General features: G+C 40.6%; 1 protein-coding gene across 8 annotated transcripts in view; it reads right to left on the reverse strand.

Moving 5' to 3' along the window:
* KIDINS220 (kinase D interacting substrate 220) overlaps window positions 1-15,569 on the reverse strand; it is a 105,957-nt gene extending 90,388 nt beyond the window's left edge. For all 8 annotated transcript variants that reach the window (XM_045549000.1, XM_045548999.1, XM_045548998.1 and 5 more), the window contains exons 1-3: window positions 15,433-15,569; window positions 7,282-7,425; window positions 1,230-1,328 (exon numbers count right to left, since the gene is read on the reverse strand). In XM_045549000.1, coding sequence (XP_045404956.1) covers window positions 1,230-1,328; window positions 7,282-7,389 — 207 coding nt within the window. In that variant the 5' untranslated portion in view covers window positions 7,390-7,425; window positions 15,433-15,569. The remainder of the gene's footprint in view (window positions 1-1,229; window positions 1,329-7,281; window positions 7,426-15,432) is intronic.
* Window positions 15,570-18,256: the final 2,687 nt, after the last annotated feature.

An 18,256-nucleotide genomic window follows, 5' to 3' on the forward strand; every position in this document is an offset into this window, starting at 1 on the left:
CTGTGTTTTGTAAAAAGGAGAGAAGATGAACATCAAAACCTCAAAGCTAATCCTGTGGCGAGCAACCATCACTATAAATTGAGATCAAAGAGGCTGTAATCAAATTTTAGAGCACATTCACAGGCTAAGAAACTAGAGCGATCCCATATGATAAGTTTAGAAACTATGTGAAAAAAAACGAACTATTTTCCTTTATTTTTTAAATAAAGGATATAAGTATCCTATTTTAATTTTTATTCGTAACTGTAATTTAATTCAAATGATCACTAAATTAAAAAAACAAAACAGATGTAGCGGTGTGATCCTCAAAAGCAATTCCAAGAAAAACAGGGAAAATTAGAGGAAATATAACCTCTTGGAATGGTGATACCCTCAGAAGTGATATCAGAAGGGACCACATCTTTCTGGCCATTATCATATGTAGTGATATTTATTGTAAGTTACCATTATGGGGTGTTACTTAACAACATGACTTATATGTAAATATATTCTAGGCAGGCATATAACCATATGTATATGTGCTCTCTACTCTACTGGTGCCATCTGTATACAAAAAACATAAAGAGGCCGGGTGCAGTGGCTCACGCCTATAATCCTAACACTCTGGGAGGCCGAGGCGGGCAGATCGTTTGAGCTCAGGAGTTCAAGACCAGCCTGAGCAAGCGCTAGACCCCCGTCTCTACTAAAAATAGAAAGAAATTATATGGACAGCTAAAAATATATATATAGAAAAATTAACCAGGCATGGTGGTGCATGCCTGTAGTCCCAGCTACTCGAGAGGCTGAGGCAGGAGGATCGCTTGAGCCCAGGAGTTTGAGGTTGCTGTGAGCTAGGCTGACGCCACAGCACTCACTCTAGCCTGGGCAACAGAGTGAGACTCTGTCTCAAAAAATAAATAAATAAAATAGGAATCATCAAGTTGAAAAAAATGCTGTGGTTTACTAAAGTCACACCAAGTTTATCTAATTTTTTATATGAAAAAATATCTTTTTTTTAAATATAAAATTAAAAAAAAAAAAAAAAGAGCTGAGATCCTTCACTGAAAGGAAAAATTTCTCTCCTGTATTACTCTTTTAAAAAACTGATGTAGCCAATTAAGCAACATTGAGATACATCTGAAAGTATAATTTTTAATATACTACTTCAGAATTACTTCTTAAAAACAAAGAAACATCAAAGTTAAGCAAAAGAAAATGAAGACAAATGAGTAAATTATTTTAATATATACCAAATCTTCCAGATTGCAGTTAGCTCCATTCTTAATTAATTCTTTCACTATTTCCAGATTGCCTTGTTCAGCAGCTATCATCAATGGAGTCTGGCCACACTGGGGAATATAAAAGACACAGGAAACTTATCAAGATGCTGCACTTTTACTGAAACACCATGGTTAAATATACCACACATATTTTCATAAAGGTATGTTAAGCATTAGCTGTGTTTACTATATTTATTTAATTTAGAAAAAGCTTTGAATCTTAAGTTTCAGTTTACTAATAATTTAAAAGTCAAAGAGAAAATAAAACATAATTTTTCTTCCTACAGTATTAAGAATCTGTTTCTTGGCACTGCAAATTCATTTAAAATAAATAAACATGCACAATACGAGGACCTGGAAAGTGATTACTGAAACATATATAAAATCTTAGAATACCTATGGTAATCAAATTCTCTAACAATACAGTTAGAATATAATATATAGAGTGTGTTTTTAACATATATATGTTTTATTTAAAACAGGACTAGAGGGAAAAACCTAAAATAATAAATAAAAATACAGGTGGTATATAGAATATACATATATAGTTCTTTAGAGCCTTCCGTTATAAACTTAACGGATTAAACTAAAGCCTCTGCTAGTTAAATCAGAGTTTCCCAGCTTTGTGCTAAGAATGAGTCACAGGAGTAGAGACAGTACTCCCTGAGCCCTAGAGATGGGGGCAGGACCCAGGCAGCCAGATCCCAGGATGTCACCTCCGGCAGCAAGCCTCACCTACTGCAGGTGCAGTATCAACATCATCAGTTTCTGTAAGTGCCATGACAAAAAACATATGCAGAAGCACCAGGTTAAAGAGTGATAATACTAAAGGTCCTAAAACATATTAAGGTAAATGAGAAAAATTTACACCAAAAATTAAGTTCAATTACACAAATATTTAAATTTAAGCACCTGCTTATTATGTGTGTATCAGTGTGGGGGAAAATACCCGAGATTTTTCAAAACACCAGTACGACATCATTCCTCTGCTTAAAACCCTGCAACGCTTTCCCATAGCTCTTTTGGATAAGAACCAAGGTCTTCACCGAAGTCACCAGGAGCCCTGAATGATGGCAAGGGCAGAGCAGGTCTCCCTCTCAACCCAGTCTGCACCACTCCCAGCCCCCCCATATGCCCTCATGCTCTTTCCCACCTCCTTACTGATCCCCTATAATTCCCCCTTCTATGCTAATCCTTGTTCGTAATCACATTTTTGTGTAATTAACAACTGATTATTGTCTCTCTCTCCTAAAGCCTTTAAACTCCATGAGGGTGGGAAACATGCCTGTTTTGCTTATGGGTTTAATACCATATATACTCAGTGTGAGGGACAGTGACTGAGTAAATGAGTGAGCAAAGACTCAAAGAATTTAAAAATCTATTAGGAACAACATACAAACAATTCTAATAACTGGCAAAATACAACAGATGCTATCATAAGAATAACACAAGTAAAGAGTTAAACACAAATACTGGTTTGAATAAAGTACAAAAGTAAATCACGTTAAATATAGACGTTCTCATGTAACAATGGATACTAAATTATATGTGGCAGCCCCATGTCATTTAACCAGGGTCATTAGGGAATGAGGTATTACACATAAACAGCTTTTCCAGATCAAAACATTTATCCATTAAAAGCATTAAAGTTGATTATAACTTTTACGATAATCATCATTCTAAAAAGCAATGTGCACACATTGCTACTTGTTAAACAGATTACCTTGAACCTTATGCTTAAGATTCTGAGTCATGACTACACACAATTATTACACCATGCCTGCCTCTGTCAGCTCTCAGTTCTTTGGGATACTTGCTACGGCATCCTTCTCCCTTCTAATCTACTGGGATAAAAAGTGATAAAAAGTCCCTAGTATAATATATAAATTAAAGCCAACAAACTCTGAATCCTTGGCCCTGACAATACATGAATTTTACATCATAGTGTTCAAAATTATAATTCCAAAGACTCAGAGGAGTTTTCTGTTTACTTTCTGGGGTCACAGTTACATTTCATATAGTTCACACAGGTAAGTGTTTCTAGAGAATGAGAGAAAAAATAATGTAAATGTGTATAAATACCTATAACACAAATAAGAAAGACGGTTGAAATGTGATTACCTAGGAACATGTCAAATAAAACACTTGAATAGTCATAATTTTTCTTGCAGAAACTATTAGCTGTCTACCCAGTATCTAGGACAGGATTTTGTTGGGGGTGGCAATGAGCTCAGGTCAAAATCCCACATTGTTCAGACACACTTGCAGCTGGAAATAACCCCGTGGCCCTGCTCTGGCTAGGCCTCCAGGGAAAGCTCCATAAGGGGACTCACTCAGCTGGTCTGCACCCTTTTTCCCTCTTCTTGCCAATATGCAGACACAATGAGGGAGCTGAGTCAGCATGGGTGATGGGAGGTCATCGGCTCACAGGGAGAGGTGGCCAGAAAGGCAGAAGCAGCCTGAGTCCTTGAGGGCACCCTGAAGCTATCACATCAGCCTAGGAATGGCTCCTCCAGCTTATTATTATGTCAGAAAAATAAAACCTTAATTTGTGTAAACCACTGTTTTGAGTGCTGTCACATGCAGTCCAAAGCAATTCCTAACTGATAGACATTTTATAGCTATACTATCCAAAAAGATAATGGTTTTCAGTAAAGGCTGCCAAAAAGTTTTATTAGATCCCCTAATAGAAGGATAGTTACCTGATAAGCTGAGCCTTAAAACAAAGCCTATCTCTGGATTCTCCCAGTTCTTGCTTAACCAATCTCATAAATACAGTTTAGAGCTACAGAGTAGTTTATCATGTCATGACAACTTTATTCTTCCACTTGAAAATGAATCAATAAAGGTCCCTTCCATACCTAACTGCACACATTCCAGCAAATCCCACGCCTATCTCTTTCCAAAAAATGTAAGATTATATAACCTACATAACCCCTGCTCTCCTACTTATGACCTCAAGCCAAAACACACCCCAAACAAAACAGAACACTGCACCAACTGCAGTTCCCCACAACTGGTACTATACTTTATCTCAGCTTCCCAGAAGATTCCAATGCAAAAACATCTATCTACTCTTCAAGCATCTCTTCGCTCTTCCCACTTTCTAGGTTCCCATTTCTACTTATTTAGGTGCATTATTAGACCTAAATAACCATTGCCTTTTAAAGCAGTCACCTTTGGAGGGTATATACTTCTTCCAATAATGGTAGTGAAACTAAAACATTTTGAAATCCTTTGAAATTTCCTTTAAAATCTATTTATAAACAAACAACAAAATCTATCACTTAAATTTAAACTTCCAGTTCATTTTTTTAAACAGGAGAAAAACGTCCAGCCCCAGCCCTATTCCCTTGTACCAAGAAGAGCAAAGAGAATGACTTTTCACAATTTTCAAAAATAAAATAAAAAACCCTTCACTACTCTATAAAGATTAGCCATCACTAAGAATATTCACAGGCCAAGAGGTTGTCAGGGCTGGGGAACCTGCAACCTTGGGGCCACATGTGACCTTCTGGATCCTTGAGTGTGACCTTTTGACTGAATCCAAATTTTATAGAACAAATCCTTTTAATAAATAAACAAAATAAAACTAGATTCTAGTTTATAAATAAAGTAGAAAGAAAAGAAGGAAACTAGAGTTTACTGATTGTGGCCAATTATGTGCTTAGCACAGTATCAGGCAATTTTAACCACATTATTTTATTTATCTAATATTTAAGAATCCTTTCCAAAACTGATAACCAAAACACATTAACATTAAATTACTTAAATACTTTACTTTTAATAAGAAGGGGAAAAATCCAAACTTTTTATAATTCTATAAAAATTAAATTTTATCAGTAGTTGTAGAAGCAAAATGCTTTAAAAAAAAAAAGCCTTGCGAAAGTTACTTTATCCCCAACCTTCACATTAAGCCATAACTAAACAATCTCAACTGGTTCCAAATTATTATTTTAAAACTCCAATTTAAATTGGTATAAATGTTAAACTGGATATAATGATAATTAATATCCATTAAATGCTATCTCATGGATGATCCTAAATTAAGCTCTATGCCAAATATGCTTCACCCTTTATGGCAATATATAATTTTATGCTTATTGATATGCTATGTTTTTCCTTCCAAGTAAAGCTATTTTCTCAGTATTCCTGAAGAAAATGTCTAGAAGTAAAACAATGTTTTTAAACTATCTCACTGTTATTCCAAATATGCTAATATATGCTAATAAAATGACTTTATATAATTCTTTTATAATAATCTCCAATTATAAATTTTATACCTTATCTATTTATAACAATTTTTGACTACTCATAATCATAAAAGGCTGCAATGATGTTGTTAACTAACCAAAACACATTTTGCTCGATACAGAAACACTGGAAAGACAGGCATCATCATTAGATGAACTTTCTTCTGAAGACTCAAAGAAAGGCAGTGGAGCTTGGAGGGTCCAACTTTGAGTTCTACTAGATAGTATCTTGGATAGGTAAATTAGGAATTAAGTCATAAATAACAGTATTATTCTTTATACAGTTGCTATGCAAATACATACAAAATACATACCATTATATTTGTGTAAGTATTAAATAAAAACATTAGCTATCATATTATTGCAATAACATTTTTCGATGACTGAGTTAACATTTAACAAAATTAGGTACCCAATATCCAAAAAAAGTAACAATAAAGTAATAACTGTCAATTCAGTAGTTTTAAAAACATTTGTGATATTTACACACCCATGTTACATACCCAGCATTATTCACAATAGCCAAGAGATAGAAGCAACCTAAATTTCCATTCAAAGATGAATGGATAAAATGTGCTACATACATACAATGGAATATTATTCAGGCTTAAAAAGGAAGGAAATCCTATTACATGCTACAACATGAGTGAACCTTGAGGATGTTAAGTGAAATAAGCCAGTCACAAAAAGAAAAATAATATGAGTCCATATATATGAGGTGTCATTAGTCAAACTGGCAGGAACAGAAAGTAGAATGGTAGTTGTCAGAGGTTGGGGAAATGGGACAGGGAGAGTTGTTTAATAGATACATAGTTTTGGTTTTACAAGATGAAAAAATTCTGGGCATCTGCATGACAAAGCGGAAATATTTAACACTACTGAACTGTATCCTTAAAAACGGTTAAGACAGTAAATTTTACATGTTGCTTTATAATAATTTACAAAAACTTTTATGTCTACACAGATACATGTATACGCACATATATACATATCAATACATATACATACATGTGTAAAATAAAAATCACTCCTCATTCATCTTATCTAATGGCAAAAAAAAATTACACTTTATTGAAAATACATACAGTTCTAAGAAACACGATTCAAACACATACTTTGCCACTTACTAATACAGTATTTATACAAAAGTTTATTAGTACCTAAAACATGCCAAATAATCTTCACCTTGGCTATTCATGATAACATAAGACCAAATTTTCTTTACTCATATTATTAAATAGAAATATCTCATTTAAGTACATGTTTATTAATGTCTTATTAAATATAACACATAACCTATTTAACTCTCTCTTAAAGATGAAGGGTCTTTAAAATCCCATGTTATGTGGAATGAACAATCAAGGAAGAGAGTTGGGGCTCCATTCAGGAAAATATTTCAAAAATTCCTAATTTTGTCTGGCTAATCTATTCACAGGAAGATAGGGTCTAGATGCTCTCTAACATTTCTTAGAAGCACTTCGGATTTCAGTAATCAAACATCCTGAATACTGATTATTCCATCAAGGAATAAAAAGTCAATGATAAATCTAAATTCAATATTCAATCATTTATATAAGTTAAAATGCACTCCAAAAACATGGCATTTGAAGTACTTTTAACTATAAGAAATTATACCATAAGTACAGTCCAACATTACTGAGGGTGAGAACCACCTATTTCTTACCTCTATCCTTAGCACAGTGCCTTGCACATAGTGAGTGGTCAACAAATCTTTGTGAAAGAATTTAATTTTACAAATATGGTCTTACCTCATTTCTCTCATCTACATCTTTGCATTTTTCAAGAAGAGCTTTCAGAGCAGGAATATTTTCTTCTTCTACATAATTTATTACACTCTGTGATATCAGAACCGACATTGTCACAGAAAGCTGTAGCGATCTTTATTTCAATACCTGTTAAAATTAAATTAGACAAAGTACACATAATTTATGGTTAGGAAAAAAAACTAAGTTACTATTAAATATAGTATCATTCTTAACATTAAACTTGAGCAAGTACACCTCCAGTGGCAGAAGTGAAAACAAGGCTCCACAGCTCAGCTGTCAAATGCTGATCAGATGTCTCTTCCCAAGACTCACACTCATCTCAATGTTAACTTTTCCACACTCCAAACTCCAGATCCAGCCCGGAACCCTCCTTTATCACCACCTCAAATACAAGGAAGTGCTCCACTGCTCCTCCTACTGTCTCCACCCAGTAAATGGCAGCTCCGGGTCCATTCCTCCATGGCCAAAAACCTTGGAATTATGCAAGACTTGCTTCTTCCTCTTACACCCTACATTCAATCTATTAGCAAATCCTTTTGGCTCTACCTATAAAATATACTTCACATCTGACTACTACTCAGCACTTCCATCACTACCACCTTGCTACAAGCCACCATGACCTCTTACCTGGACCACTGTCATGGCTTCCTGACTGGCCTCCCTGCCTCCACTCTGCCTTCCCTGCAGTCCATCCTCCACAACACAACCACAGTGACTTTGAAAACATAAGTTAGGCCAGAGCTACCAGAGGCTGAGGGGGCATCAGGGTGGCTGGGGAATGAGAAGATGTCAGACAAAGGGTACAAAGTTTCAGACAGACAGGAGGAATAGTTCTGGTGACCTACTGCACAGCATGGTGACTACAGTTAATAATAATGTATCACATATTTCAAAATTGCTGAAAGAGTGGACTTTAAATGTTCTCACCACAAAGAAATGGTAAGTATGTGAAGTGACAGATACGCTAATTAGCCTGATTTGATCATTTCGTAATATATACATGTATCAAAACATCACATCGTACCCCATAAATGAACAAAATATTATTTGTCAACTAAAAATTATATTAAATTAAAAAAAACTTTAAGATGCATCAAAACCACCTGGAGAGAGGCCAGGTACGGTGGCTCACACCTATAATCCTAGTACTCTGGGAGGCTGAGGTGGGAGGAACACTTGAGCTCTGGAGTTTAAGACCAGCCTCAAACTCCTGGGCTCAAGCAATCCTCCTGCCTCAGCCTCTCGAGTAGCTGGGACTACAAGTGCATGCCACGATGCCCAGCTAATTTTTTTCTATTTTTTTAGTAGAGATGAGGTCTTGCTCTTCCTCAGACTGGTCTCAAACTTCGGACCTCAAGTGATCCTTCTGCCTCAGCTTCTCAGAGTACTAGGATTACAGGTGTGAGTCACCGCACCCCGGCGAGATTTAGAACTTTTGAGCTGAGATTTAATGAAATCTGGACTTTGAGCAAATGCTGTAATGATTTGAGATTTTGGGGGGCCTTGAGATTGGTGAATATATTTTATGTGTGGGAATGAAGTCTGTCTTTGGGGGCCAGAGGGCAGAAACTATTGTACTGTATAATTCTATTTATATGACAATCTAGAAAAGGAAAACTACAGAGACAGAAAACAGCAGGGATTGCCGGGGTCTCAGGTGGGGGAAACAAAAGTCCACTAAAAAGGGTGAATTTTATTGTATGTAAAATATACTTCTATATACTTTACTTTTTAAAAATCCTCAAGAAAAAGGTTATGTTATTTGATCCAATAACTTCTCTCCTAGGAATTCATTCTAAAAACATGAGAAACATGGACAAAGATTTTAAGTATAACACAATTTTGTTCATAAGAACAAAAAACTTAGAGATGGACATTATATAAATTATGATACATTCACATAGTAGAATAATATACAGTCATCAGAGGTGGGAGGATCACTTGAGCCCAGGAGTTTCAGGTTGCCGTGAGCTATGATGATGCCACTGCACTCTAGCATGGGTGACAGAGCAAGACCTTGTCTCAAAAAAAAAAAAAAAAAAAAAAATATATATATATATATATATATATATATATATATATATACACATATATATACACACACACATATCAAAATGTTTCCCAAAAATGTATGACCGAAAAATGCTTACGATAGAAGAAGTGGGGGGAAAGATTAAGAACTACATTATACAGCATCTCAACTATTTAAAATATACACATTTTTAAATACTGAAGTGCAACAGAACAAATGGCATTAGTGTAATTTTTATTTTCTTTAGAATATTTATTTCCGAAAGGAAAAATAAAAAATAAAGGGGGGGGAATAGAATATTTATTTCCTAAATTTTCTAGTATGTGACATTTGTATCATTAGAAACCAAAAAGAGACTTTTATTAACAGTCATTAGCACCAACACCCAACGCCTTCGTTTGTTCCCACTTCCTATGGGTTCAAGCCCAATACCCCCATACCCGATATCCAGGAAGCCCAATACCCCCATACCCGATATCCAGGATCAGCTCTCTTTTCATACCAGCCCCATCCCCACAGCCCAGCCAGGCTGAAGCACTCAAAATTGCTCCCACTTGTCATGCCACACCAGGCACCTGCCTCTGCCCAATTTCCTCCCTCCACTTAGAACACTGCCCTGGTATCCACTCTACCAAAGCACGCTGCTCTCTCCAGAGCCACAGTCACCATTTTCTGTCCAGTTCACCTCCTAACACCTGAGATCAGCCAACCCCACGCTCAGTGCCTTAGTTCTGGCTTTCACCGTCCATATTAATCAAGTCTCCTAAGGCTGCAAGAGACAAATTTAAACTAGCTTAAGCAAAACAGAAAAATGTATTTTAAGGATTCTGGTTTATTTCCCACAACCACACTACGGGAAATGTGGGTGGCACTGGACCTCAAATGCAAGCAGAATTCTCTTTCTCTATTGGTTACTCTACTCTCATTCTAGACCAAACTCTTCTGCACAAAGGGGAATACAGCTTCCCACAGCTATCTAGCCTCAAATCAGACAGTTTCTAACACCAGAGAAAGCAGTCTATTCTTTGTTCTCAGATACAAAAGTCCCAGGAAAGGACTCTGACTGCCCAGACTGGGCCAGTTGCCAACCCAGAACCAATCAACTACAGTCACAAAGTTGGGAGGGGGTTACAAGGTCACACAGTATTGCCACTGTTTCCAGAAAAGAGGGAACAGTTGTGATCTAGGGCATGAATCCTAAAAATGTGTACTACACCATCTCTCCCCTGGATCAATGTGACAGGCTATCAACTCATGCCTCCTCTCTCCAGTTCTGCCCCTCCAATCTGTGTGCATTCCCCACCCCCACCAGCCCTCACCCCCAACCCCATCCCCCTAACCCTGCTTCCTGGAGCTCCCAACACAGAGCAAAGCTTTGTTCCTTGAACTCCTCCCCAAGTCACCTAACATAAGCTCAAATCCTATAAGACCTTTCTAACAACCTCTTAGAGAGACCCCCCCAACAGTTAGTGCCCCAACACATACTCTCCTTTACCAGAAGAGTTAATGAGACCAACTTGGTTCAACAATAGGTATGGTGCTGGTGGTCTCTGACTAGAGGTCATGGACAGTGTTTAATAAATTTCACTGAATAATCAATATTAAAATGTCATGTTTGTGGGCACATAAATACCTAGAAATTACAAAATAAAATTATAATATTAAATCCATATTTGTTGATACATAGTAAAACCTATGATGCATTGTCATATTTAAGATTATATGTATAGTATGATTCTAGTTGATAAAATAAACATACCTCTATATATTCAGTGTATACACATGAACTAGGAGAAAAGTGTGGAAGGACACACATCTGGCTGCTAAAATTGGTTATCTTAACAAGTAGGACTAAAAGGAGACGACTAGCTTTGCCTTCACACATCCTTGTGCTGTATTGTTTTACTTGATAAACTAAGCCAACATTCATTTTTATTAGAAAAAAGAAAAAATGTTTCATCGCAAAAGATCTGTGCAGCTTCTCATCCTTCACACTTCAGTTTCAATGTTCTCTCTTCAAAAAGGCCTTCTTCTTAAAGGGCAGCTCAGCGTAGACTCAAGAACCAGACCCCCTTGGCTTGACTCCTGACTTTACAACTTACTATTCTATCACCTTGGGCTAGTTTTTTTTTTAATTTTTTTATTGAGGTATGATAATTATACATTTTAATGGGGTATATGTGATATTTTGATACATGTATACAATGCATAATGATCAAATCAGGGTATTTAGGATATCAATCACCTCAAACATTCACCATTTTTTTGTGCTGGGAACATTTCAAATCCTCTATTTTGAAAAATACAATAAATTGTTGTTCACTGTAGTCACCCTACTGTGCTATCTAACACTAGAACTTATCCCTTCTATACAACTTATGTTTGCGCCCATTAACCAACCTCTCTTCTTCACCCCTCACTCCCAGGCTAGCTGCTTGACCTCAGTGTCTAAATTTCCCATCTTCAAATAACTGCACAGTTACATGCAAAGGGATTGAAATGGTGCTAACACATACAAGGTCAATAAATATTACCTATTTTACATAATAATAGATACTAGCATTTCTTAACCACCCTGTCCTGGTAAATTCCCCTAACCTGGATTGCTCTCTATTATAGGATCCTTTTTTGTTCCTTCACAGCACTTTTATAAACTTGTAATTTACACATTTACCTGTTTAATAGCTGTCCTTCTCACTAGGATATAAGCTTTATAAAAGAAAGGACTGTTCTATATCAAATACCCAACACCTGGCACAATTCCTGGGCCACAGACGACACTATATCTCTTGAATAAATGGGCATCATTTGAATCTACTGTCCATGGCATTTTTTTGTCTACTGGGAATATAAGGTCATACATTCTTGACATTATTTTTGAAAATGGCAGCTACAGTCAATAGTGATGCTAGAAAAAAAAATCTTTATGTTGTAGTAAGTTCATTTTTAGAAATTGCAAACACATTTAATAGGCGGACAAAACTTTTTTGGTATTCAAAGTGCTTTCACCAAAAGGCCAAGTGGTTAATAGACACAACTTATAACTTCTCCCATTACAAACTTAATTTGTTTTCCTCCAGATACAACACAATCAATTCCTGAATGTGGCCTCTCCCACAGTTCTATCTCCAGCCCCGCTCCTCCTCCCTTCACCTAAGTCTCCAGCAACACTGACCCATTTGCAGTCCCCAGAGCCTGTCCTGCTGCTGACAACTACTGGGCCTAGATCTCACCACTCCACACAGATGCTTGAGTGATCCTCCTAAATCATAAGTCTTCTTATGGCCATTCTGTGCTCAAAACTCCCCAACAGTTGTCCTTTCACTCAAAATAAAATCCCAGCTCCCCAATGTGGCCTATAAGGCCCTGCTTGATCTATTCCACCCCTTTCCCACCTCCCTGAGCTCATCTCCTGCCACTCTTCTTCCTTCTTTCTGCTCAGGCCACTGAGTTTCCGTTCAGATGTCACCTGATCAGAGCATCCCTGACCACTGTGTATAAAACAGCCATCACCCCCTCTACTGTCACCCCCCATTCCATAGCCCTACTTTAAAAGTCTTCTATAGAGCACTTAGCATCACTCCACATACCAGGTACTTTCTTTGTCTGCTCCCTCTACCCAAGAAAATGTAACTCAATGACGATGGGGACTATCTCAGTTTTGTTGCTGCTACATCTCCAGCACTTAGAAAAGTGCCTGGTATACTGCAGAACCCAATACTTGCAGAATGAATGAGCATGCCCACGCAGATCCATCTACCTGCAATGTCTGGCCCAGCTTTAACATTCTTAAGGAACCAAAATACATCCTTCAAAATCCAGCTCAGGGGTCACCTTTGAACTTATCTATTAAGATCTATCTCCCCTTTGTTTTTATATCTCCAGAACCTATTATAGGTCTAGAACAAGTAGAAACTCAATAGGTAACTGTCAAATTGAAAAACCAAAGATGCCCCTTCTGAAGGACTTTGCCCGCTCACAGTCCCTGCTACCCTCAATAGCCATGTTCTCTGCCGTGGCCCATAACCAGGATGGGCATATGATCTGTGACATGAGACTGCTCAGTCAGCTTCCTCTCTCTAGAACTGGGAATTAGAAACCAGAGACTGGGCCTGCTATTGCGGGCCATGTGTAAATGATACAGTTTTGAGACAGCCAGTCAGCAGAGAGAACACAACAGATATGAACAAAGAAAGACTCCTAAGTAAAAGAGCAGATGTGGCCACTGAGAGATGCAGCACTTGGTGCTGCCCTGGACCCTGACTTCTTGCTGATTCTCATTCAATCCCATGTGCCTTGAGGTAATAGATTAAGTTTCTGGTACCTGCCTTCTAAAGAGCACTTATACAGTAGCACATAAAGTGGAGAAACTGACCGTAGGAACGGTGGATGGCACACTCATACATGATCCTAGAAAAATTAATCTCCCAACAGTGTATGTGACCCAGACAGGAAAAACACAAAGAATCAGAGCCCTGGACACCAGTCAGAGAACCACTAAAACAGCCCACAGAAGAGGGACCAGGCAGTGGTAATGGAGACGTGAGAGATATTAACTTGAACAATATAAAATATCCAATATTTGACCCACCAAATATTCAGAAGAGATATTCTGGATATAAAAACAAAACTAACCATGTGACTGGAGAAGAAAAAGAACAGGCTGAAGATTGACTAGATGTCAAGCACAGGTGACTGGAGGATGGTGTTGCCCTTAGTAAAAGAGAAGTCAGGAGGAAGAGTAGACTTTTCTCTGCATGGTTATGTCTCCTCCTTCCCTGCCACTCTGGCTGGGTGAATGGGGGATGTGGGTGTTTTGGACAGGCTGAATTTGAAGTGCTCCAAAAGAACTAGGTTGAAGAAATCCACCCAGAACTCAGAAAAATAGATCTGGAAATCATTCAAAGTGTAGAACAAGGATTCTCAAACTTGTATGCATCAAAATTATTTGAGAAGCTTGTCAAATACACATACCCCTTGGGCTCCTCCACTAGAGAATTCCACTAGGTAGATCTGGGGTGAGGCTTAGAAACTGACATTTTAACAAGCACCCCAGAATGATTCTGATGAAAGTAGTCCATGCTAGCAAAGCTAGAGGAGAACAAAGAACACACCTTGCTACAGCATTTCCCAACCTTGGCTCTGCACCTGATACCCTAAGGTACTTTTAAAAAATATAGATGTCTGGTCCTCAGTGTTGTCAAATGTGGACAGGGGCACACTGAGGTGTAATTCCTGAGCCACACCCCAGGCCAAATTGGCAATCTCTGAAAGACTAAAAGGTACATTTTTAGCAAGTACCCCTAGAGAGCAGAGATAGCTGCATGAATAATTATTAATAAGAAAAATTCTTCATTGGTTTAAACCTGTCAAAACAACTTGAAAGAATAAAAATTCCAACACTGCAGGCTGACAAAGAAATCCTTTCCCTATAAATAAATCATGGCAACGTGGAAATCGATGGCTTGCAGGTATCTTGCCAGGCGTTTAAAAGGCTGCACAGGACAATGGAGCAATGGAACTCAATATGAAAGCAAGAGAGAAAACAATACCTCCTCGCCCATGGAAGCCCAAAAAAGAAACACAGAACGACTGACTGCCTTAGCGGCACCCGCTAAAGAGATTCTCCAGGTGGTGGGTGTGCCAGAGGCTGCCTGGCTAAAGAACAAAAACAACTGTTTCACTAACATCCTTCACCCCCACCCCACCCTACCCCTGAGGGGCCTCTCCGCCCCCAGGGAGACTGACCACCTGAGACACCAAGTCCAGAAAACCTACCCGCACTCCAGCAAAGTGAACTCGCCCCGAAAGCCAGACCCCGAGCGCCCGGGGCTCCCCTGCCCGGGCCTCCCCGGAACCCCTCTCTGTTCGACCTCGCTCCCTCCCCTCCCCGCCCGGCCCTCCGGCCCATCCCCCGCCCGGCCCGGCCGCTCCCTACCTGGCCGCACCTCCACCCGGCCCGGACTCGCCCCTCCCCACGCGGTCCGTCCCCCCCCCCACTGAGCCCCCTCCCCTCCCAACCCGGGCCCTCTACCCACCCGGCCTCGCCCCCGCCTCCTCCCCCGTCGCGCGAAGCCCCGCCGGCCGACCTCCACACTGACCGTCTCACAGCCTGGCCCAGGGACGGCGCCCTCAGCTAGGGCAGAACGAGCCCGCTCGGCCGCAGGCGGTGTCAGAGGACCGCAAAGGAAGAGACAGCGGCTGTAAGCGCGTCGCCCTCGCCACGCCCGGCGGCCATATTCCTTCTTCTCCGCAAACTGACAGATCACGTGGCCGCGCACCGGGGAGGGGCGTGGAGTGGCCACGCCCCCGGGGCGTGGCGGGCACGGAGGAGGCGGGTCTGGAGGGCTACAGGCGCAGCAGGAGGGCGCAGCAGAGGGTGAAGGGTGAGTACCCCCTTCGCGCCTCCAAATGTGTGTATTTTTGACAAGTGCCCCAGGCAATATTGTTGTCACTCTCAATATCACTCCTCTTATAGTTAATTCATAATCCCTATTTACCATTATAATCAAGCTTATTCAGAGAAATAAACATTGCACATGCATTACAAATGCCCGAATCCGCAAGCGAGATCTCTCTGCCTTCTCTGAGCGCCTGTGGGTTTACGTCCGGTCTTCCAGAGCGCCCACCGCCTCCCCTAGCCCTCCCTGGTCCTCTATCCTCCCACAGCCTTCCTCCGTCCTCCCTCTGTCGTCCCTGTCTCCCCACCCCGCAACCTTCCCCTTGGAAATGTTCCTTTCCCTGGGCTTCTGTGACTCTAATTCTCCTAGTTTTCCTCCCATTCTTCTGGCTGCTCCTTCTCAGATTCCATCTCCCTTAAATTTGTTTCCGGTTCCGGAGTTCTGCCCAAAGTTGAACTTGTCACCCTCCCCATCCAATGTGCTCCTCCCCTTGTATCTCTGTTCTCAGAAGACCCGGTTCCTTCCCCATCCACCGAGAGTTGGAAGTCACCCTCTGCAGTTCCTCCCCAAGTCATCTCATCAGCCCATCACGTGACTGTAGCCACTTTCATCCCCCAAGATCTATTTAAAGGCTCAAAAGCTCCCAGCCAAGACTACCCCAAAAGCCCCCAACTACTCTCCCTGCCTCCACCCGTGGCCCCACTAACCATTTCTCCACGAGCTTGCTACATAGTGTCACTTCTTTCATTGAACTGCTCAGTAGCATCCATTTCCTAGAAAAAATCCCCGGATGGTGCTTAGTTTGCAGGCTTTTCAGGAGCTGGCCCCTGCCAGACCTCCCCAGAGCTCTGACTACTATCCCCCTCCCACCTGGCCAACCCGCCCCCAAGGCTGGCAAATATTTAGGCTTCCTGGAACTTTGGGGCGTGCTTCTTCTCATCTCCATTCTTTTGCAAAGTGTTCCCCCACCTGAACATTCTTCTCGGCCCTGTCCAACTGATTCCAAGGGACAAATTCTATTGAAGATACAGGTTAAAAGGTCACCTCTTTTGTGAATCTTCCTGGTGGAACTCAAGCCAAGTGCGTCGTTCCCTCCCCTGTACTCACTCACCTTCTTACTCCGCAGAGCCTAGGACACTGCAGGGACACAGAAAGTGTGTGTTTAGTAAAGCACGTTTAACCTGGCTATTTGCCCTCACCGGCACGCTAAGGCTGACTCCGTCCTCATATGCTACCATACCCTCAATCCCCCACCCTCTTTAGAACATCACCTGGCCTTAGCATGCCATTACCGAAGAAATCACACCCTTTCCGACTTCCTTCTAGGTGGTAGGGAATTCTGTTTCACCACACCAACTCCCCATGAAGCCACACTCGTTGGCTTTTTTCATGGCTTGCCAGGTAGATGCACCGGTGGATGCTATACAATGGTTCCCAACCTGCGCACATCACAAACACCTGTGGACCTTTTTGTTTTTTATTTATTTATTTATTTAGAGAGTCTCGCTCTGTTGCCTGGGCTAGAGTGCCGTGGCATCAGCCTACCTCACAGCAACCTCAAACTCCTGGGCTCAAGCAATCCTTCTGCCTCAACCTTCTGAGTAGCTGGGACTACGGGAATGTGCCACCACACCCAGCTAATTTTTTTTTTTATTTTTAGTTGGCTGGCTAATTTCTTTCCATTTTTAGTAGAGATGGGGTCTACACTGTTGCTGAGGCTAGTCTGGAACTCCTGAGCCCAAGTGATCCTCCCACATGGGCCTCCCACAGTGCTAGGATTACAGGTGTGAGCCACTGTGCCCAGACGGACCTTTTTAAAAATCAAAACTTTACCCTTGTTGGGGCAAAACCTAGGGTCGTGTATTTTAAACTATCTCCCCAGCTGATTCTAATGAAATGCCATTCTCAGACTTGGTTTGGGTCCCCTTGTGTCCAAATCAGTAATTTCAAATATGAACATCCCCTTTTAAGGTCAAGCAATTTTTGGAGGACCTGCAAAGGACAGTAAGTGTCCTTTTAGTAAACACTGATGTGAAAGCAACATGGGCACTGCAATTTGTGGTCTCATAGGGATTTGTAGCCCCAGGATGGGAACCTGTGCTCCAAACATAATGAACTATCTGAATTAGTTAGCAAGCCATTTTGACGGGTTTTCTTGGTGGCTTTGTGGACACAAGGAAAATGTGGATTATATAACAGAGGTTGGGTTAAAAGTCACTGGAAGATCTCCCTGTAGTGTGTTGGTTGGTACATGGTGATTCAGGGAGGTGGAGTTCCTGAAGCTTTAAGTGGCTCCCCCATGAAACTCCATGTTGAGAAGGGCTGCCCTCATTATAATCCCCACCCTCACCTTTTAACCCACCTCACCCCCAGCCTCTCTCCCTAGTAACGTCTCCAGCAATATTGCTTGGTCAGTGACACTGCTGCTCCACAGCCAGCCCGAGAGACTGGCTTCAGGCAGGCCCAGGCTTATGCCTAGGCAGAGCTCTGCCCACCAGGTGTGACCATACTGGGTGTGGGTGAC

The sequence above is a fragment of the Lemur catta genome, chromosome 4 (assembly GCF_020740605.2).
Source record: "Lemur catta isolate mLemCat1 chromosome 4, mLemCat1.pri, whole genome shotgun sequence".
In the NCBI taxonomy this organism is placed as follows: domain Eukaryota; kingdom Metazoa; phylum Chordata; class Mammalia; order Primates; family Lemuridae; genus Lemur; species Lemur catta.